The 22300-nt window shown below is 54.2% G+C and overlaps 1 protein-coding gene across 8 annotated transcripts in view; it reads right to left on the bottom strand.

Annotated features, from left to right (window-relative positions):
- Positions 1 to 22300, bottom strand: part of GRAMD1A (GRAM domain containing 1A) — a 108144-nt gene that overhangs the window by 12146 nt on the left and 73698 nt on the right. For 3 of the 8 annotated variants that reach the window (XM_055239596.2, XM_063614057.1, XM_055239598.2), the window contains exons 5-13: positions 17851 to 18148; positions 4878 to 5088; positions 4750 to 4770; positions 4222 to 4306; positions 3998 to 4101; positions 3814 to 3909; positions 2645 to 2725; positions 818 to 930; positions 495 to 645 (exon numbers count right to left, since the gene is read on the bottom strand). In XM_055239596.2, coding sequence (XP_055095571.1) covers positions 495 to 645; positions 818 to 930; positions 2645 to 2725; positions 3814 to 3909; positions 3998 to 4101; positions 4222 to 4306; positions 4750 to 4770; positions 4878 to 5088; positions 17851 to 18148 — 1160 coding nt within the window. Of the gene's footprint in view, positions 1 to 494; positions 646 to 817; positions 931 to 2644; positions 2726 to 3813; positions 3910 to 3997; positions 4102 to 4221; positions 4307 to 4749; positions 4771 to 4877; positions 5089 to 13678; positions 13854 to 17850; positions 18149 to 19416; positions 19703 to 22300 lie in introns of those variants that run through there. The other 5 variants (XM_055239599.2, XM_055239602.2, XM_055239603.2 and 2 more) reach the window with 5 other exon arrangements.

The following is a 22300-nucleotide window of genomic DNA, read 5'->3' as shown; positions in this document are numbered from 1 at the left end:
GAAAGGCCCGATGCAGCCTTGGCCATCTCCATCCCAGCCCCAGGGCTCCCAAGTCCACACTGGCCACAAGGATTCCAGAGCCTGTGCAGACCCTGGGTGGTGTGTGCACCGAGGGCTCACGGCTGAGCTGCGAGCAGCCTGGGGCCACCCAGATGAGGACCCCTCTCAGCCCCTGCCAGGCTTGCCTCAGATGCCTGAGCCATAAGCTTTCTTACCTGTCCTGTCCATCTGTCTGTCTGCTGCTTCATCTATCCACCCATCTCCCACCCCTTCTGTCTCTCATCCTTTCTGTCTGTGCCCTCTCTTCCCTGTCTCTCTTTCCCTATCTGTCGCATGTCCGTCTTCCCCTCCCCGTCCTGTTCCTCCATCCAGGCCTCCCCTGTCCCTCTATCCATTCCCCTCCAAATCTGTCAGGCTGTTCTTCTCCCACTGCACCCCCAGCCCTCCTCTCTCTTCCTATCAGTATCCCACCCCTCTTCCACCCCACCACTCACCCCATGGTCTGCGTCGCTGCTGGCTCGGGAAAGGTTGGGCGTGACGCGGCCACGGCGCGAACCCACTGGGCTTGGCTCCTGGCTGCGGTCGGCTGCCCCCGAGGAGGTGATGTCGCTCAGGGCGATCACATCTCCCACTTCCTTGGGGGTCCTATGCAGAAGGGGAAGAAGCAGGACTGCTGTGTCCTTGAGACCCCACACACCCTCCTGAATCCTCCAGACTTCATACAACCACCTCAGGCCCCCCAGCACTCCAGGAATTCTGCACGCCGACCGTCCTGTTCTCCCCCGAACCCTTCCACCTCCTTTGACCGCCAACTCACCCCAGACCGTTCAGCTGCAAGGGGCAGACATAGTCCTCATCCTCACTGGTGAGGCCCAGCTCTGAGCCGTAACACTGATGCACCAGGTGCCAGAGCTCGCGGGGACTCAGCGTCTGGGGAGGCGGGACCTGGGGTTGGCCTCCATCTCACCCCAGCCAGAGCCCGGCCCGCCAGATTCCCCACCAGCCCTCGGCCTCCGCAGTTCCCCTGGCTTCCACAAGGAGGCAGCCATGATCTCCCGCACCAGACCTGGCCCCAGCACGCAGGAAATCTGCTACAGCCCCTCCAAGGCCTGCGCCCAGGACTCAAACCTCCCGCCTCCCAAGTCCCCACAATACTCTGGCCAGAGAATGTTCCCATTATTTTTTATAACTTTTTTTGTTTGTTTGTTTGTTTGTTTTTTGGAGGTGGAGTCTGGCTCTGTCGCTCAGGCTGGTAAGATCAGTGGTGTGATCTCAGCTCACTGCAACCTCTCCCTCCTGGGTTCAAGCGATTCTCCTACCTCAGCTTCCCAAGGAGCTGGGATTACAGGTGCTTGCTACCACGCCCAGCTAATTTTTGCAATTTTAGTAGAGACGGGGTTTCACCACGTTGGCCAGGCTGGTCTTGATCTCCTGACCTCGTGGGCACCCCGATCCGCCCGTCTCGGCCTACCAAAGTGCTGGGATTACAGGCATGAGCCACCGTGCCCAGCCATGAATGTTCCCATCTTTACAGAGAATACAGAGGCCCAGGAAGGGGAAGTTATGTAGGGAAAGTCATGTGTTCAAGGTCACCAAGTGACTTGGTCAAGCCCTGCCAGACTCCAGGGCTGAGTCTCCCACGTCTATGCCATCGTGGCCCCCCGAATCTTTTCCCAGGTGTCCTCGGGAGCCTTGAGCTTTCAGCCACCCATGGTCAGAGTGGCTGAGTGACAGTGATGACAGATAACAGTAAGTGATGATAGCAGCAGACATTTGCCACCTTGTCAACTAGGTACATTCTTCTAACCACTTTACAGATGTGCTAACTCACTGTATCTTCAAAACCATCTGGAAAGGAGGTGCTAACCTCATCATCCTTTTAAGACAATGGTGCTGAGAAGTGCAAAGTGACATGCCAAGGTCCAGCCAGGAAGTAGCAGTGCTGAGATGTGACCCCCCAGGGGAGCTGGTCTACAGCCAGGGGGCAGAGGGGGTGGCGAGGGAGCTAACCACTGGCTACTCTGCTCATAAGAGCTGACATGACTGAGTACTTATTCTGGGCAAAATTCTGGGTGCTGAGAAGTGGTGATGGCCCCCATTTGACAGATGGGGTTCAATCACTTGCCCCAGGGGATGGGGCTGGAATCCCGGGGCTCTGCCCTGTCCTCCTTAGGGCCTGACTGTGCGCTGCCCCTCTCTCAGGATGCTGAACGGGACCCTCAGCACTCCTGCCTGCTCCAGGGACTTCAGAGCCTCTGAGAAGGCAGCGCGTGAGTGCCGCTGAGCCGAAGGATGGGGCTGGGGCTCTCTGAGGTGCTGTGGGCCAGCCATAGCCGGTATCCTGTGATGACCACCCAACCTCTATCCACGCTCCCCCACTGCCAGCGGAACCCGGATTTCCTTCAGGGTGAAAATCATTCCCAGCCCCAGGGAAGAATTACGATGGTTTACACCAATTCATGTCCCTTTGCCAGAGACTCAGCTTCAGGATCAGGTGGGGCCCAGGGAGGAGCTGCAGGGGCACTGGGCCTGGTGCCCATGGAGAAGAGCCAGGACTGCCTCCAGCTCCGCAAGTTCTGGGGTCCCTGGCTCCATGGTCCCCCTGGGAACACCCCATCCCCACCCAGGCCTCACCCAGGCCCACCTTTTCAAGCAGTGCATTCTGCCAGAGGCGGAAGATGAGGAGGAAGCAGCGGTCACGGGCCCCAAAGGAAGTGAAGAAATGCTGTCAGGGAGAGAGCGAGAGAGAGAGGTGTGAGCAGGTTGGGGAGCGACCAGGACAGAGGCGGGGAAGCGCCACCCTCATCTGCGCTGACGCCGCATCTTTGTCCCCATGAATCCACTAATTCACCCCTGCATTAGTTCCACAAAACATCTGTCCTGCGCTTGGCCCTGCACTGGATAATGCCAGAATCACTGGACTGGGGAGACGGCCCCTGGCCCTGTCCTTGGAGCTTCCAGTCCACTGAGGGGCAGATGCATCTCTAGGCAGGGTCAGCCCAGAGGGGCTGGGATGTGATGGGGGAAGCCCAGGGAACTTGCCCAGCCTCCTTTGCCACTAAGAATGGTCAGTTGATCCTTTTTTTTTTTGAGACAGGGTCTGGCTTTGTCACCCAGGCTGGAGTGCAGTGGCATGATCACAGCTCACTGCAGCCTCAACCTCCTGGGCTCAAGCCATCCTCCTGTCTCAGCCTCCTGAGTGAGTAGCTGGGACTATAGGTGCGTGCCACCACAACTGGTTCATTTTTTGCTTTTTAAGAGACAGGGTCTCCCTATGTTGCCCAGGCTAGCCTCGACCTCCTGGACTCAAGCAATCTTCCTGCCTCAGCCTCCCCAAAATGCTAGGGTTACAGGCATGAGCCACTGTACCTGGCCAGATCCACTTTTAACCAACAAAACACAAAGAGAAGTCTGCTGGGAAGTGTCCCCCACACCTGTCCCCCTTCTTGTTGGACCGTTGGTGAGAAAGCCATCTTGCAGCCAAAGGACATGAGGCCACAACGACAGGGACAGGACACAGCATCGGGGAGACTTACGAAGGGAGGGGCGGCTGAAGTGCCACATACATGGGAGAGTTTTACTATTTCTGCTGTTGCTGAGCAGCTGTGTGAGGTGGCAGGTTGCAGGGAAAGAGAGGAGAGGCTGGTGCGGGGATCAGGTCAGGGGTGATGGGCGCCTGGGCCGGGAGAACAGAAAGAAGGGGACAGCTCGGAGAGAACTCAGGGTACAGAACAAACGGGGCTTTGCATGGTTGCGGGAGGCGGCCTGCTGAGAGGGGGGACCGCCTGGTCCCGTCACCGGGTCCTCCGTCACCTTCTCGCTCTCCGTGCAGATCTGGATGGCATTGGGGATCAGCTTGGCCGTCTTTTCCTTCTTCAGACATGTCACTTCCTTCAGCTGGATGGAGATCTGAGGACAGCAGGAGGGTCAATAGGAACGGGGTGGGGCCTGGCCATGGGGGCCCTCGCCCCTGCACCCTGCCCCGCTGTGGGCTCACCGTGGTCTCCCAGCGGAAGATGTTGCTGTAGAAGCAGATCCAGTTCTCGGAGAGGTAGAGGCGGCCCTGGAGCAGTATCTCACGCTGCAGGGCGCAGGAGTAATCTGAGAGTGGCCAGGGAGAGATAGGAGGACACCCAAGTCACGAGGCTCAGCCGGCGCCTGCGGGCTGGCGGGGAGTCGCAGGGCTGGGCTAGGAGCTGGGACTGGTGGTCTGGGACTCACCCACAATGAGGCGTTCTGCTTCGGGGAGTTTGCTGAACAGTTTCCGGAAGTCCTCATTACGCTGCTTGTAAGTGGGGCTCAGCATCTGAGGAAGTTGGGGAGGTGAGAATCTGGACGGGGGTTCACACTCCCAATTCTGCCCCACAAAGCTCCTGGAACCTCCTCAGTCTCTTAAGTCCCTGACAGATTCCATGCACAAAACAAACCAGTAGCTGCAATGACAGCTGCCATTTACAGATTTCTTATGTAAGCCAGGCCCTGTACCAAGCACCCACCAGCATCACTGACTCATTCAATGTTCCCTTCAGCCTTGTAAGGTGGGGCTGTTTCTCAAGGACAGAGAGCGGCCCAGAGAGGTTAAGTAACTCACCCAAGGTCACACAGCACATAAATAATAGCATACAAGGTGACCCTAGGTCTGCACCCACCCCATCTCAGCATGCACTCCTTGACTGTTGCAGCCTGGGGCTCCTGGCCCAGCACCCTGTCCTCCCAGCCCTCCAGCAAGCCCCTTGCCCAGACACTTACACTGTACCAGCTCTGCATCTTCTGTAAAGAAAAGGAGAGGAGTCAGGATGAGCCCCTAGATCACCGGCCAGCACACCGGCCAGCACCCCCCCCAGCCCTCTCCCCACCCCACCTGGGCTTGCACCAACCTTGCTGTTGCGGATGAAGTTCCGGCTGCCTAGGCTCTGGGTGCTGGGGGTCCCAGGCACCCCACCCTTCTCTGAGGAGCTATCTGACCCCTTCTCCACCATGGTGCCTGGTTCTGGCTCGGGTGGGGGCCGGCTTGGGGGCAGGAGCTGCAGCCGTTTCCGGAGCGATGGGGAGCTGCTTGGCGTGCTCCGGCCAGAGTGGGGTGTGGTGCTGGGGACAGGAAGAGGAAGGGAAGTGTTAACTGGAAAAAACAGGCTAGGGTTCGGGGACAGGCCTATTTTCAGAGGCCCACTCATTGATCCCCGAATACACACCCATCCACCCAGCCATCCTGTTCCTCTTCCCAGCAGTGAGACTCAGAACATGCTCCTTAACGTCTCTGTGCTACAGTTACTTCATCAGTAACCCGGGGATGATAAATACATGTCCTCATCTGGTTGTTTTGGGGCTTAAACAAGTCAGGACATGTAAAGCACTTCCTTTATCTTACTTTATTTTATTTATTTTTTGCGACAGAGTCTTGCTGTGTTGCCGAGGCTGGAGTCAGTGGCATGATCTCGGCTCACTGCAACCTCTGCCGCCTGGGTTAAGCTGATTCTCCTGCCTCAGCCTCCCGAGTAGCTGGGACTACAGGTTCCTGCCACCATGAATGGCTAACTTTTATATTTTTAGTAGATGGGGTTTCACCATGTTGGCCGGGCTGGTCTCGAACTCTTGACCTCCTGATCTGCCCACCTTGGCCTCCCAAATGCTGGGATTACAGGTGAGAGCCACCATGCCCAGCCTACTTTAGTTTTTTCTGAGACAGGGTCCTCCTAAGTTGCCCAAGCTGGTCTCAAAATCCTGACCTCAAGCGATCCTCCGGCCTCAGCCTCCCAAAATGCTGGGATTACAGGCATGAGCCACCACGCCCAGCCCACGTAAAGTAATTCTAACAGAGCATGGCACATAGCAAGCTCTCAACGACACCTGCTATGTTTTATTTTATTTTATTTTGAGACAGAGTCTCTCGCTCGTCACCCAGGCTAGAGTGCAGTGGTGTGATCTCAGCTCAATGTAACCTTCGCCTCTTGGGTTCAAGAGATACTCCTGCCTCAACCTCCTGAGTAGCTGGGATTACAGGATCACACTACCATACCTGGCTAATTTTTGTATTTTTAGTAGAGATGGGGGTTCACTATGTTGGCCAGGCTGGTCTCGAACTCCTGACCTCAAGTGATCTGCCCAACTCAGCCTCCCAAAATGCTGGGATTACAGGCGTGAGTCACCATGCCTGGCCTATACCTGCTATTTTTTAAATTAACTTACTAATTCATACAACAAATATTTATTGAACAGTGACTTTCCACTCAGTTGTTGGAGCTAAAACCCTAAGCATCTTTCTTAATTTCTTTATTTTCTTCATCTCTCATTTCAAAATCTATTTCCATTATTTATTTTTATTTTTATTTTTATAGATAGGGGCTCGCTCTGTCACCCAGGCTGGAATGCAGTAACACAATCATGGCTCACTGCAGCCTCGAGCTCCCGGGCTCAAGTGATCCTCCTGCCTCAGCCTCCAAGGTAGCTGGGACTACAGGTACACGCCACTGCATCAGCTTTTTTATTTTTAAAAAACTTTTGTACAGATGGGGTCTAGCTATGTTGCCCAGGCTGTTCTCAAACTCCTGACCTCAAGTGATCCTCCCACCTCGGACACTACCAAAGTGCTGGTATTACAGGTGTGAGCCACTGCACCCAGCTCTATTTCAATTATTTTTATTTTTTTGAAATGGCGTCTCGCTCTGTCGCCCAGGCTGGAGTGCAATGGCACGATCTCGACTCACTGCAAACTCCACCTCCCGGGTTTAAGCGATTCTTCTGCCCCAGCTTCCCCTGTAGCTGGGATTACAGGCACCCGCCATCATGCCCAGCTAATTTTTGTATTTTTTGTAGAGACGGGATTTCACCATGTTGGCCAGGCTGGTCTTGAACTCCTGACCTCAGGTTATCTGCCCGCCTCGGCCTCCCAAAATTCTGGGATTACAGACGTAAGCCACCGCACCCGACATGCATTATTTTTATTATACCCATTTTTCCCTGCTCCAGCCTCCATCACGTCTAGCCTGGACACCCCAGCAGCCTCTTCCCTGGTGTCCTACAACCAGAGGGGGCCAGTGACCGTCTGAGTCAGGTCTGAGCCCTGCCCTGGATGCACCTCACTCCAGGTAAAAGCGCAAAGACCTCACCTTGGTGTGGTGATTTGGCCCTGGAACCTCGCTGACCTCACGTCCTCCCTCTCCCCGTCCTTCCTCCACCCTGGCCATCCCAGCCTGCTTTTGTCCCTAAGCTCTCCAACCTCATTCCCATGCCAAGGCCTCCACACTTGTAGTCCCTCCGCCTCAATGTCCTTCCATGGCCCCGGCATCACCAGCTCTGTCCCCTTCAGCTCAAATGCTCCCCTTCCCCGTCATCCAGCCTAAGGCAGGCACCTCTGTTGCCACATCCTGGGCTATCTGGAGTGTCCTGCTTGTTTACTGTTTGTTTACTGTCTACCCAGACTGTGACCTTCAGATCTTGGTTACCACGGGGTCCCTAGAGCCCAAAACTCTAGTAACATAGCGAATGCTCAATAACCACCAGAGGCTAAATGAATAATCTGCACACTGGCTGGAGCTGGCATCAGTAGAGCCCGCAGGACACGGCCCCTGCCCTTGGGGAATGAGCCTTCTGGTGGGGAGGCAGACACTGAACAAACAGGACACTCCCAACTTGACTGTGCAAACACGAACTGTGATAAGGACTGTGGGGATGGTGTCGGGAACTTTAAAAGGACATTCTTTGTTGACTCCTTATCAGGAACTATGTCAAGCTCTCCGTATGATTAACTGTATTATTTCTCAAGCCGGTGCCTTTGATACGATTAACCATCCCTGCTTTACAGAGGAGGAAACTAGCTCGAAGCGGCAAACCACTTGCCATAGGATACGGGCCTGGTTTATTTCTTTTTTCCTTCGTTTTTAGAGACAAAGAGTCGCGCTGTCGCCCAGGCTGGAGTGCAGTGGCACTATCTCAGCTCAATGCAACCTGCGCCTCCCAGGTTCAAGTGATTCTTCTGCCTCAGCCTCCCGAGTAGCTGGGATTACATGCACCCATCACTATGCCCAGCTAATTTTTTGTATTTTAGTAGAGACAGGGTTCCACCATGTTGCCCAGGCTGGTCTCGAACTCCTGAGCTCAGGCAATCCACCTGCCTCAGCCTCCCAAAGTGCTAGGAGATTACAGGTGTGAGCCACTGCACCTGGCCACAGGCTTGGTTTATTTCAAGGCAGGATTCCCATTTGGGGGCCTCGACGTATTCTGGGGTGCAGGTGGGATTCCCTCCACCACCTGGGGCAACTCAAAGTTGTCTCTCTTAACTCCAAAGCCTTAACATATGCCATTCTGTCTGTCCAGGTTGTAGTTCTTCTTTGCCTAGCAAATCCTTATTTGTCCTTTAGGACTTTGGCTCATGCGTGACCCCACAGTCCCCTGGGCAGCTCCCATCCTGGACTACTCTGGGCTGTCACTGTCTGATGACAGGTCCAAGTCCCTCACGGGTCTGTGGGTCACTGCTCTGTCCCCAGCACAATGCGGGACAGGACGCAGGGTAGGCATTCATGTAACACTTGTAAAATAAATTTGTGGAATAAAATACATGAATAAAATAATTAAACAGCCAGCGGCCCAGGCTACTGCTTTTCCCTTGGGCCATCCCAGCAGCCTCCTCCCTGGTCTCCCTGTTCCCGTCCCTGCCCACACCTGTAGTGGGAGGGAGCCTGGGATCACCTGAGTCCATCAGGGCCCTCCTGGCTGGTCCCTCTCTGCCGTCATCAGCCCTGCGCTCCCTCTCCCAGCTCCTGCCTTGGTCGGTGCCTCTGCTCAAAATGCCCTTCCTCCCAGACATCCACATCCACAGGCCCCCCCACCTCCCTCAGGTCTCTGCTCAGTGGACACCTTCCCTACCTCCCTATTTAACACCCCCTACCCCACCCTCCTGATCCCCCTTCCTGCTCTCTTTCTTCGAAGCACGTCTGCCTGCTGCCTCCCAGGACCTTCAGTATTTCCCCCTAGTTCTTATCCTTCTCTCCCCACCCCCACCCACGATGTGAGTGTCCCCATCACCTAGAGCAGGGCCTGGCGCACAGGAGGTGTTCCGTGAGCACATACTGTTGGGGATGGCCTGGGTGATCGGCCCTCCTCCCCCGCCCCTCATAGAACTTGGGTTCCAGCAGGTGCACGACTCCTTGGACCCCGCAGGTCTCCAGGGCAGCAGCCTGGAGTGTGGGCCCCACAGTCCAAGGAGCTTCCAGTCAAGTGCAGCAGCGTCCTTTCCATGTGACCCTGAGCCAGTGTCTGAACCATCCTGTGCCTCAGTTTCCTCTTGGGTATGATGGGAATTAGTGCCCACCTCCTAGGGTTGCACAGAGATGGAGGTGAGGTGAGATCCACAAAGCCCAGTACCTGGAGGGCACCTGGTTTAACTACGCTGCTTTCCCTCCGGCAGGGACTGGCGGACTAAAATGGAGTGGAGAGCCCAGCTGCCAGCCCAGTGCGCCACTGTCCATGACGCTCTGCTGATCCTGACAGGGACCTCACAAGCACTATGCCTGATGTTAGGAGCCTCCATGACTGACCCTCAACTCCAGCCTTTCACCTCTAAATACCCTGCACCCGCCACAAGGAAGTGAGCAAAGCCTATACAAGCCCCTGCCTGCAGCGACCTGACGCTGAAACAGGGAAACATAGACCGTCAGTAAGAAAACAAGTGAGCAGGGATGGCAACCTCAGACCCTGGTGAACGCCATAAAGCAGTGCTGCTCAGTATGGGCCCCAGAGAGCAGCAAGCAGGACTTGGAAAGTGTTCAAAAGGCAGAGTCCAGGACCCACTCCCAACCTTCTGAAACAGAACTGGGCTGGGGCCAGAGATTCTGACGCACATTCAAGTTTGAGGACCACAGAGATAAGGGATGGGAAAACTAGGGGGCAGAGATGCTTTTTAAATTTTTTTTAGAGACACGGTCACACTCTGTCACCCAGGCTGCGGTACAGTGGCAAAATCATGGTTAACTGCAGCTCTGAACTCCCGGGCTCAAGCAATTCTCAAGCCTCAGCCTCCCAGGTCACTCCAGGCCCGAACTCTTGCGCTCAAGTGATCCTCCAGCCTTAGCTTCCCTGGTAGCTGGGACTACAGTCTCACATCACCATGCCTAGCTGATTTTTAACTTTTTTTTTGTAGAGATGGGGTCTTGCTATGTTGCCCAGGCTGGTATCAAACTCCTGACCTCAAGTGATCCTCCCACCTTGGCATCCCAAAGTGCTGGGATTACAGGCATGAGCCACCGTGCCCAACCAATTTCTTTAGTAAGGGTCAGCAAAAGCCTTCCTGAACAAAGCCCACTTGTTCACCTGAGGAAAAAGAACAGATGTGGCAAAGGCTGGGAGAAGGCTGTTCCAGGTGGAGAACATCAAGCTCAGGGACAGGACTGAGCCTGGCAGGTCTGAGCGTGAGTGAGGTGGCCAGTGGGGCTTGGGGAGTAGCGGAGGTGCACAGGCCTGGTGACCCTAGTCAGGAGTTTGGCTTCACCCAGACGGCACTGGTGAGCAGGGAGGGACTCTTAAGTAGCAGGGACCACATCCTCGCCTGCCTGCTTTTCTCAGCCGTCTAGCCTGAAACACAGACCTGCCCTACTTTCCCGCAGCCACAGATCTAGGCGCAGGGCCTGGGGGCAGGAATCCTGAACAGAGGCTCAAGGCACACAGACAGGGCAAGGACCACGCCCCCAGTTTTTGCTCCAGGGCTGGGCAAAGAGGAAGTACTCAAGGGCGGGCCCTGTGGCTGCCCAACCAGGCTAGCTGAAGGCAGAGTGAAGGGAGGAGCCTGGGGGACTGTTATAGGGGTAAGGAGACTCGGAAGGGATGTTGTTTTGCTTCCGCAGACACCTGACCTCCAACTTCCTAGGCCCCAGTGGACCCAGAGCTGCCTCTGGTCAGAAAAGGGCGGATGCATCCACAGGTGTGCATAAAAGGGAAATTCAATGATTGCCACACAGTAGGTGTCAGGGGTAAACTGCATTTCCCTACAATTGCAAGGAGTCTCCTCTCTCTCTGTGTCATATGCACAGACACAGGCACAGAGCAACAGCATCACAGGTATGCTACAGAGAGCCACAGAGTAATTACACACACACACACACACACACCTAAAGCATTGCTAGTCTGCTAAAGTCACATGGCAATTTCCCAGAAAAGTTATCCAGACACATGCATGTGTGCACACAAAGAGCTGCAGAGGGTCACAGAAACATACAGCGACCCACAGAAAGTCCCGGATAAATTATATTCACACACACAGCCACGAGGAAGTCTCAGCAAAGAGCCAAAGACAGCCATACAGTGAAAGACTGGTCCCAAAAGACTCCGGGTGACACATACATAGTCCCAGGTAAATCAGGTCCCACGGTCAGCCAACACATCCCCACTGAGTTGTTCCTGTGCCTGCACTGGGTTCACTGTCTGGCAGGGAAGACTGAGCAAAGGCTACTTCTAAAGTGGCAAGGGGCTGGGTGGGCACAGTGGCTGACGCCTGTAATCCCAGCACTTTGGGAGGCCGAGGTGGGTGGATCACCTGAAGTCAGGAGTTTGAGACCAGCCTGGCCAACATGGTGAAACCCCATCTCTACTAAAAATACAAAAATTAGCCAGGTGTGGTGGCACGCACCTGTAATCCCAGCTACTCGGGAGGCTGAGGCAGAAGAATCGTTTGAACCCAGGAGGCGGAGGTTGCAGTGAGCCGAGATCGTGCCACTGCATTCCAGCCTGGGCTACAGAGCGAGACTGCGTCTAAAAAAAAGAGAAAAAGGAAAAGAAAAAAATAAAGTGGCAAGGGGTGGAGGTGTCAGTGGCTGTCGCTGGTGGAGAGCCCTGACGCTCACATAGTCAAGCAGGACTTGGGAATAATGCAGCCTAGCGGGGCGTGGATCTCGAGGACACAGTGGCCAGGTAGTGGAATAATGCGTGGCACAGGCTATACTAACTGTAACAGGTGGACAATGTCACTTATGATTATTGCCTCCAAAGTGCCCTGGATACTCCCAGGGTCTTAGAAGGGAGGGTTCCAAGCCTACAGAGGGCCACAAGGGGTCTCACACTGTTCACACACACACAAAACCATAGAGGGTCTCAGCTGTACACAGAGAGGCCTAGGCACCACTCAATACTGTTACAAAGGAATACACAAGGGAATGTTCACACAAAGATGGAATCAGATTAAGTTACAGCCACACTCACAGAGCCCCAGACACACAACAATGTCACAAATGTAACTTACACTGGCACACAGAGCTAAATGAGAGTTTCAAGCCAGGTGCGGTTGCTTAAGCCTGTAATCTCAGCATTTTGGGAGGCCGAGGCAGGTGGATCACCTGAGGTCAGGAGTTCGAGATCAGCCTGGCAAACATGGTGAAACCCCATCTCTACTAAAAATACGAAACTTAGCCAGGCGTGGTGGCGCACGCCTGTAATCCCAGCTACTCGGGAGGCTGAGGCAAGAGAATTGCTTGAACCCAGGAGGAGGAGGTTGAAGTGGGCCAAGATCGTGCCACTGCACTCTAGCCTGGGCGACAGAGCCAGACTCTATTTCAAAAAAAAGAAAAAAAAAAAAGAAAAGAGCGTTTCAGAGCTAAATTACAGGCATATGCAGGCACAGAGGGTCATGGTAGAACCCAGAGCCCCAGGCACTCTTGTACACACACCACTAAGTCACAATGGGATGCACACTGGTGACTTACAGCGACGCTTGGAGCTACAGATGGAATTAATGGTAAAACACACACAGCCCAAGAAGGATCAGAGCTGCTACACACAGTAACTCCAGACACACGTACACACACTCCAACGTCACACTCAGACACACAGGGGTAATTTATATTTGCACGGGGAGCTACAGATGGAATGAGACACAACACGCACACAACCACCTGCTCACAGCCACAGACTTGGAGCCCCAGACACACACAGGTAACAGTAACACACAGAGCCGCGGTCGGAATTAATGGTTAAGTTACACGCAGGAACCCTATCAGAGGCCCAAAGCTGCTGCAGGCTAGCAGCCCCAGACACACGTACACAAACTTGCAAGACAATTCACAGTTGGAAGCACATGCGCCCACCTGGACCGGAAGGGGAGTAAGAAGTCAATTCCGAGCACACAGGACCCCCCGCCCCCCATGATCTCAAGCACGCGGTCCTGGGGAGACGCAGGAAGCCCCCACGCCCGGCAGCCCCGAGACCCGCAACAGCCAAGGCCGGTGGGAGGGGGCCCAGCCAGGAAGGGGCTGGCTGCTCCGGGCGGGCCCAGGGCTCTGCGGCCTGTGGGCCTGGGCTGGTCCGGATCCTGTCTCCATCCCAGGCCGGAGCCCCAGTTCGGCCTCGCGCTCACCCCTCGCTTACCCGGCAGAGGGGTGCCAGGCCTGAGGGCCCTCCCCGCCAGATGAGCCCGCGGGCCCCCAGCCAAACCCCGCAACCCAGTGCGTCGCGGGCCGGCAGTGGCGACCCAGACCTCGGGCCCTGTCCTGCGTCCGCGCCCCACCCCCCAGCTGCACCCCTCGCCCGGGGGCCCCCTGCCCCGCCCCCACCCCGATCGCCCCGGCCAGGGCCACGTGCAGAGGCCCCCGACCTCTGCAGCTGCCGCGCCGCCCCCTCCCCAAGCCCGCGGCGCCCCCTCCCTCCGGTGGCCTCCCCCGCGCTCCCGGTCCCTGAGCTCTAGTCGCCTGGTCCTTACTCGAACATGGATGCGGCGCGGCGGGCGCGCCCCGGGCGCAGGGCAGGGCTGGGCTGCGCGGGGCTGGGCTGCGCTGGGCGTCCCCGCAGGGCACCGGCCTGGCCTTCCGCGGCCGCCGCCCCCACCCGACCCAGCCGCCCGCACAAAAGGCCAGAGCCGCCGGAGGCCGCCGCGGCGTCAGCGACACCCCCTTCCTTCCCCCGCCCCGCCGCGTCACGGCGCCGCCCCCCGCCCGGGAGGGAAGGCCGGGAGGGGCCGCAGAGGCCTAGAAGGAGGGAGAAGCTGGGGAGAGAGGGACTGGACAGAGAAGGGAAAACAGAGGGGCAGAGAGACAGAGAAGGAAACAAAGAGACTTTATTAAAACCAAACATCGTGGAGACAGCTGCCTGCCCGCAGGTTGGGGAGCCCCCTCCCCTAGTACCTAAAAAAGGGTCCCTAGCAACTACTATGCCCCTGGCCAGAAGCTCCTGGACCTCCCAGGGAGGAATCTGAGAGCCGGGGCGAAGGTCGGGGAGGACTGGAGATGCTGGGAAACCGAGGTGTGTGTATAGGGGAGGGGGCCCGAAGCTGGCGGGAAGGGGTGGGGCCGGTTGGCCGCCTCCTCCTTCCCTCTCCCAGTCTCTGAGCCCGGGTTCCTGGTCCCAGGAGGTCCCGTGCCTCCGTTTCTAGGGACTTCCCAGTCTTGGTCAGCCAGGCCAAGTACCAAGTCAGAATCCAGCCTCCCTGGCTCTTATCTGTGCTGAGACCTTGTGCTCATCACCCCGGTGCTGGGAGTCCCACTAACTCGGTGGTAAGGGCTTTTCCCGGGGACAGCGCAGGAACGGGCAAAATCAGTCCTTTTACGGAAGGAGAAGCCCGGCCTCTAAGATGGGAAGTGACTTGTTGGGGTCACCCGGTAGGTAGGCAGCAGAGTTGGATTCGATCCTGCTCTGACGCCATAACCTGCGTCCCCCCCGTCTGCAAGAGGTCAGAGTCAGGTGGTGTCCTGGACTCCTGGCCCAACCACACAGAAATGCGAGTCCCACCTCACAGCTCCGGGGCTGTGGCTCCCCAGCGCTCTCCAGGGTACGCTGTCCCGGCCTCTTTTGAAAAAACTCCCTTCCCATCCCTCTCCATCAACCCTTCCCCTCCTCCGGCAAAAGAACCCCACCTGACTTCTCCATTTTGATGAATGGCAGGCCCAGAACTTCAGTCTTTTCTGACCCTCTCTTTTCCTTCACACCACATCCAATCTGTCACAAACTCTGTGGGCTCCACCTATAAAATCAAATCGCTCCAGGTTCTAAACTCTTCTTCCTCCGCTGCCCACGCCCTGGCCCAGCCTCCATCCTCTCTTGCCTGGATATCCCAGCAGTTTCCTGCCTGATCTCCCTGCTCCCATCCCTGCCCCTACTGTCTGTTCTCACCTGCAGCCAGAGAGAGCCTGGGACCACCTGAGTCAGTTAACTACCCTCCTGTCTCAGAGCCCTGCCCCAGCTGTACCTCACTCCAGGTAAAAGCAAAGTCCTCACCTTGGCACCCAAGGCCTCTGTCAGCTCTCTGATTTCAGCTCCTCATCTCCCCCTGGCTCACACCCTCCATCCAACCTTCCCGCTGTTCTTCTAACTCACCAGGCATCTTCCTGCCTCCTACCCCAAGACCTTTGCACTGGCTATTCCCTTTGCACGGACAGCACCCCCACCTTGCCATGCCCTACCTCTCATGCTACCCCCCACCTCTAAAACCCCCCATCCCCCATCTGACATTTGCTGCCTCCCACCGGCCAATGTAAGAGAGGCCCTCCTCCCACCACCTTCTTCTGTCCAACTGATCTCTTTAGATTTCTCTTTGGTCTGTTTCTTCTAGTGTAATGCTTTTACTTTTTTAATTAAATAATATTTATTTCAGGTTGGGTACGTTGGCTCACGCCTGTAACCCCAGCACTTTGGGAGGCCAAGGAGGGTGGATCACCTATCAGGAGTTCAAGACCAGCCTGGCCAACATAGTGAAACCCTGTCTCTACTAAAAATACAAAAAAATTAGCCAGGTGTAGTGGCTTGCCCCTGTAATCCGAGGTACCCAGGAGGCTGAGGCAGGAGAATTGCTTGAACCTGGGAGGTGGAAGTTGCAGTGAGCCAGGATCGTACCACTGTGCTCCAGCCTGGACAACAGAGCAAGACTCCATCTCAAAAAAAAAAAAAAAAAAAAAGGAAAAAAATATAATGGTCCTCTATGTGCCCTGTACCTATATAGAACAGATGTGGACATTTTGCCATTTTGCTTCAGGTCCTTTTTTTAAAAGAAATAAATGATTACACTTACAACCAAAGGCCCGGCTCCCCATCCCTCCTTTCCCTTCCCCCAAGGAGCCTTCTGCCTGCCGTGCAGTTGGTGTGTTTCCTTCCTGTGTTTTTTTTTTTGTTTTGTTTTTTTGTTTGAGACAAGGTCTTGCTCTGTCGCTCAGGCTGCAGTGGTGCAGTGGCTCGATCTTGGCTCACTGCAGTCTCCACCTCCTGGGTTCAAGCGATTCTCTTGCCCCAGCTTCCTGAATAGCTGGGATTACAGGCATGCGCCACCATGCCTGGCTAATTTTTGTATTTTTAGTAGAGATGGGGTTTTACCGTGTTGGTCAGGCTAGTCTCGAGCTCCTGACCTCAGGTGATCTGCCTGCCTTGGCCTCCCAAAATGCTGGGATTACAGGCGTGAGCCAGCACGCCTGGCCCCTGTGCACTTTTCTGTCCTTTTTCTACATCAGGAGGCATCCACCAACACTATCGCCTATTATCCAGTGTCTTTTTTAAAAGATACACAATTAGGCTCCCTCTGTTTCATTTGCAACTTGCTGTCCCCCATCATCATTGTTTCTGCGATTTCTCCACATCCATGCACAAAGCTCTGCTTCATAAACTTTAACTCTTATCGAGTATCCCTTGTTGGAAGAAACCACAGTGGCTACTTCTTCTATTCAAGGTCAGTAGAGTTCTTTCCTCTTCCCCCTATGGCCCTGAACCTCCCATTTCCTGTCTCCTTGTATCGCAGGTTGTGTTTCTTTGCAGAAGTTTTGTTTAAACTTTCTTTTTTTCTTTGTTTTTCTTCTTCTTTTTTTTTGGCCTGTGATCTACAGCAGGAAATACCTTTCACATGGGCTTCCAGCACGTACTTAGAAATACGCGTAATGCCACAGAAGTTGTAAGAAACCACACGTACCCTCATTAAGCCTCATGCATAGTGTTATTCGCAATTCTATTTTCTGATTTGGATAAAGAAGTGCTGATTGCAGCCGGGCGCCACATCTCACAAACCCAGCACTTTGGGAGGCCGAGGAGGGTGCATCACCTGAGCTCAGGAGTTCAAAACCAGCCTGGGCAACATGGTCAGACCTCATCTCTACTAAAAATACAAAAAAATAGATGGGTGTGGTGGTGCACATCTGTGGTCCCAGCTACTGGGTGGAGGAGGGAATGATGGAAGTTGCAGTGAGCCAAGATCGTGCCACTGCACTTCAGCTTGGGTGACAGAGAGAGATGCTGTCTCAAAAAGAAAAAAAAAAAAAAAACACAAAAAACAAGGGCTGATTGCAATTCACTATATTAGTTTTGTGGCCCTTAAATGGTTCTTGACCTATAGTTTGAAAAACACTGGGTGGGGTCCCTCTCCACCCATCCACTCTTTTTTTTGAGACAGAATCTTGCCCTGTCACCCAGGCTAGAGCAGTGGCGCAATCTCGGCTCATTGCAACCTCCTCCTACCAGGTTCAAGCGAACCGCCTGCCCCAGCCTCCTGAATAGCTTGGATTATATGTAGGCACCCACCACCATTGCTGGCTAATTTTGTATTTTTAGTCGAGATGGGGTTTTAGCATGTTGGCCAGGCTGGTCTTGAACTGTCGACCTCAGGTGATCCACCAGCTTCGGCCTCCCAAAGTGCTGGGATTACAGGCATGAGCCACCGTGCCCAGCTTCCCCGCCACTCTTACTAGGCAGAGCGCAGCTGGGCTCACTAATAGCTGGTTGTCCCAGTGCACACCCTCAGTTTTTACCGTTTGTTTGTGCATCTGTTTCGTGGCTTTGAGTCAGCCCTCTGTGGGGCTACGGTTGCGCTGTGATCTGCAGCCACAAGGAACCCACCCTAGACAGAGAGAACCCTCCCTAGACAGAGAGACCCTCTTTCCTGTCCCACTGCCCAGGTCTGACCTGTCCTGGGACAGACTCTGCGGGTCTGGCATCCTCAGCTGCTCCCGGCGTCGGGGGATCGGGGTGCAGGCGGGGGATTCCCCATCACTGGATGGCGTTATGTGAATGATGGGCACCTCCAGGAGCTTCCAGGACTCAGAGGCCAGGCCCTGGGCCCTGTCACCCTGTGGCTGTTGCTTCCTCTGCCCAGCTGGGAGGTCAGGCGAGCCCTGGGGACTGCCCTGTGCCAATAGGGTCTCCCAAGGCATCAGGGGCAGGATCTCATCCATGGAGAGGGTCTGGAACAGCGGCGTGGTCTCTGGGAAAGAGAAAAGAGAGTTGGGGGTAGAGTTCCTGCTTAAGCCCCCTTACCACCTTCCTCCGTGGCTCCACTAAGAGAAATGAGCTATGATTAAGAGCACAGTTGGGGGCCAGGCGCGGTGGCTCATGCCCGTAATCCCAGCTCTCTGGGAGCCTGAGGCAGAAGGATCACTTGAAGCCAGGAGTTTGAGACCAGTCTGGGCAGCATAGCAAGACCCTATCTCTACAAAAAGTTAAAAATTAGCTAGATCTGGGTGGGATTACCACCCCTGCTAACCTCATTCCCTTATGTCCCCAAGCCTGTGTCCTCTTTTGGAAACTCGAGATCCTGATAGGACCCCGTAGGGTGGCCAGGCAGTATCTGGAGGGCTCTGACATGCAAGTCGCTAGGCCAGGGCCCCAACACAGTAAGTGCTCAGTTAATCCCATTTGCCTGTAGCTGGAACTGAGGTTTACAGAACCACATAGCTCCTATCTCATCTGTGGGGGGCCTGGGCTATTTTTTTTTTGGAAAGCCCTGGGTGTTCTCTGTACCCACTCCTGCCCTGTGTCCCTCCCACACAAAGGGCCAGGAAGGAGCCTGGCCTCAGTGGGTACCAGAGGCCCAGGCCTGGGTAATGGCTGGCCGGACAGACAGAGAGGCAGAATCGGGATTCCCCTTCCCTGTTTGCTTAGCAGTCGCCCCTCCCAAGACAAACAAAGGGAGGTGGCCAGCTGGGGCCTTCTGGGCCTGGGAGGAAGCCAGGCTTTTTCTGCGCTGCGACTGTGATGTTAGAGGCTGCCTGGGTCTCGGGAGGCCAGACCACAGTCTCTGTCCTCAAGACAGGGGCTTCTTGGCACCCACCTGTTCAGGGAATAGGGAAGGGAGGACCTTTGGGAACCAGAAAGGGTTTCCCCTGTTTTGGAAAAGACCTTGACCCCTACAGGCCAGGCCTGGATCTTCCCAGGCACCTGAGTACCCCAATACCCCTACCTTATGGGGTCCTCCTCCTTCTGTCCACACAGGGTTCAGACTTGCAGGGAAAGGGCGGTAGACCAGGCACTTCCTTTCCCCCAGGAGTCCTAGCTGGGCCAGAGAGTCATGACCTTGCAGGCTGGAATAGTCATGACCATGTCCGGCTGGAGTCATGTTACTCTCCGGCCAGCTGCTCCTGGGAGAAAGGACAGAGTGGGAATAGAGGTGGAAGTGCTCATACCAAGGAGGAGGCAGAAGGAACCCCTCTCATCCTTCCGTTCTTGGCTGCACAGGAAGGAAAGGCTACCTACCCCAGGCCTCTTGTGGTCCATTGCTCGTGTTGGTCTGTGGCCAGCCACAGTGTAGCACCTCCAACTACATCGGAGTGCAAGTCCCTAGACAGAGAGGCCCCCTTTCCCGTCCCACCGCCGAGGTCTGACCTGTCTCAGGACAGACTCTGCAGGTCTGGAGTCCTCAGCCGCTGCAAGCATCGTAGGGGCGTCCCCCAACTCCAACTCCCCAAGAATGTTCCTCCAAGTTCAGAAAACACCCCCAGGTGACCAAATCCAAATTCCAGTCCTCATCTTCCCCAGCTGCTCTTAGAAGCCCTGACCCTGGGAGAGGCTTCTTCCTCCTGGAAGGCTCCCTTGGCCACTGTGATGTCACAGTTTCCTCTTCTCTCACTTCATGCAGCTCCATCTCGTTTGGTGCACAACTCTTGCCCCTCTCCCTGGTCCGTAAAAGCTGGCATTCCCCAAGGCTGAGGTCTGGGAACTTTTACTTTTCCAGTTTCTTTTCTTTTTTTTTTTGGGAGGGGGATGGAGTCTCGCTCTGTTGCCCGGCTGGAGTGCAATGGCACAATCTCAGCTCACTGCAACTTCTACTGCCCAGGTTCAGGCAATTCTCGGCTTCAGCCTCCCAAGTAGCTGGGATTACAGGCATGCATCACCATGCCCGGCTAATTTTTTTTAGTAGAAACGGGGTTTCACCATGTTGGCCAGGCTGGTCCCGAACTCCTGACCTCAAGTGATCCTCCCACCTTGGCCTCCAAAAGTGGTGGGATTACAGGTATGAGCCACCATGCCAGTTTTATTATATGAGAATTGACATACCCATAGATGTGGGTTATAATGTATAACAATAAAATGTTATAAGATATGAGGTGTATAATAATAAAACGGCCCCCTAACTCCATCCACCAACTCAGTTTGAGAACCAGCACATCACTGGGAAGTACCCTGTGACTGCCTTGGGCCCCTCCCCATTCCACTTTTGTCTTCCTTTCAGAAGTATCCGTTACCCTTTGTTTGATGGTTATCATTCCCTTACATTTTTTTTAATTTAATTTTATTATTTATTTATTAGAGACAGGGTTTCACTCTCCCAGGCTGCCATCATACTCATTGAAGCCTCCAAGTCCTGGACTCAAGCAATCCTCCTGTCTGAGCCTCCTGAGTAGCTGGGACTACAGGTGTATATCACCACACTTGGCCAATTTTTAAATTTTTGGTAGAGATGAGGTCTCCCTATATTGCCCAGGCTGGTCTTCAACTCCTGGGCTCAAGTGATTCTCCTGCTTCAGCTTCCCCAAGTGATGAGATTACAGGCACACACCATCACATGTGGCTAATTTTTAAAATTTTTTGTAGAGGTGGGGTTTTGCCATGTTGGTGAGGCTGCTCTTGAACTCCTGGACTCAAGGGATTCTCCTACCTCAGCCTCCCAAAGTGCTAGGATTACAGGCATGCACCACCACACCTGGCTACTTTTTTTTTTTTTTTCTTTTTTTTGTAGAGATGGGGTTTTGCCATATTGCCCAGGCTCATCTTAAACTCCTGGGCTCAAGTGATCCTCCTGCCTCAGCCTCCCAAAGTACTGAGATTACAGGCGTGAGCCACCATGCCCAGCCCAGTCCCTTACTTTTTTAATAGTTATTATCATATTGGTATGCATCTCTAAACAATATGATTTTTAGTTTTCCTTGCTTTTGAACATTTATTTATTTATTTAAGACAGAGTTTCACTCTTGTTGCCCAGGCTGGAGTACAATGGTGTGATCTTGCCTCACTGAAACCTCCACCTCCCGGGTTCAAGTTATTCTCCTGCCTCAGCCTCCTGAGTAGCTGGGATTAAAGGCATGCACCACCACGCCCGGCTAATTTTGTATTTTTAGTAGAGACAGGGTTTCTCCATGTTGATTAGGCTGGTCTCAAACTCTTGACCTTAGGTGATCTGCCTGCCTTGACCTCTCAAAGTGCTGGGATTACACGCATGAGTCACTGCACCTAGCTGAGCTTTTAAAAATAAAATCATAACGTGTCATCTTCTGTGACTGGGTTTTCTCATTCACATTATTCCTAAGATTCATCCACATGGCTGCAGGTTAACTACACTTCATCAATTTTTGCTGATTGTATTAGTCCATTTTCACACTGTTATAAAGACATACCTGAGACTGGGTAATTTATTAGAAAAAAAAAAAAAAAGAGGTTTAATTAACTCACAGTTCCCCATGGCTGGGGAGACCTCAGGAAACTTACAGTCATGGTGGAAGTGGAAGTGGAAGGAGGCACATCTTATACGGCGGCAGGTGAGAGAGAGTGCATGTTAGCACAGAAAAAACTACCATTTTTAAAACCATCAGGTCTCAGGAGAATTCACTCACTATCACGGGAACAGCATAGAGGAAACTGCCTCCATAATCTAATCATTTCCCACCAGGTCTCTCCCTAAGCACCTGGGAATTACAATTCAACAGGAGATTTGGGTGGGGTCACAAAGCCTAACCATATCACTCGTGCATGATACTCCATTGTGGAAACACATCACAGTTCATTTATCCATTTTTCCTGCCTGTGGACACTGGGTTGTTTCTAGTTTTGTGCTATGATGAACGGAGCTGTCATGAATGCTCCTGGGTAAGCCAGGGGCCCACCAATAGTCCAGCCACCCCTTCCTTGTCTATGGGTCTATCTCTGAGTGCCCAGGTTGAGTCTGTGGATCTACTGTCTAGCCCTAACCCTATAAAGTGTTGCTTATAGCCAGGTGCGGTGGCTCACGCCTGTAAACCCGGCACTTTGGGAGGCCAAGGTAGGAGGATCACTTGAGGCCAGGAGTTCAAGAACAGCCTGGGCAACATGGAGAAACTCCATCTCTACAAAATTAAAAAAAATTAGCAGGGCATGGAGGCGAATG

The sequence above is a fragment of the Symphalangus syndactylus genome, chromosome 13, assembly GCF_028878055.3.
Source record: "Symphalangus syndactylus isolate Jambi chromosome 13, NHGRI_mSymSyn1-v2.1_pri, whole genome shotgun sequence".
NCBI lineage: Eukaryota > Metazoa > Chordata > Mammalia > Primates > Hylobatidae > Symphalangus > Symphalangus syndactylus.
The sequence above is the reverse complement of the archived record's forward strand: the minus strand, read 5'-3'. Positions and strand labels throughout refer to the sequence as shown.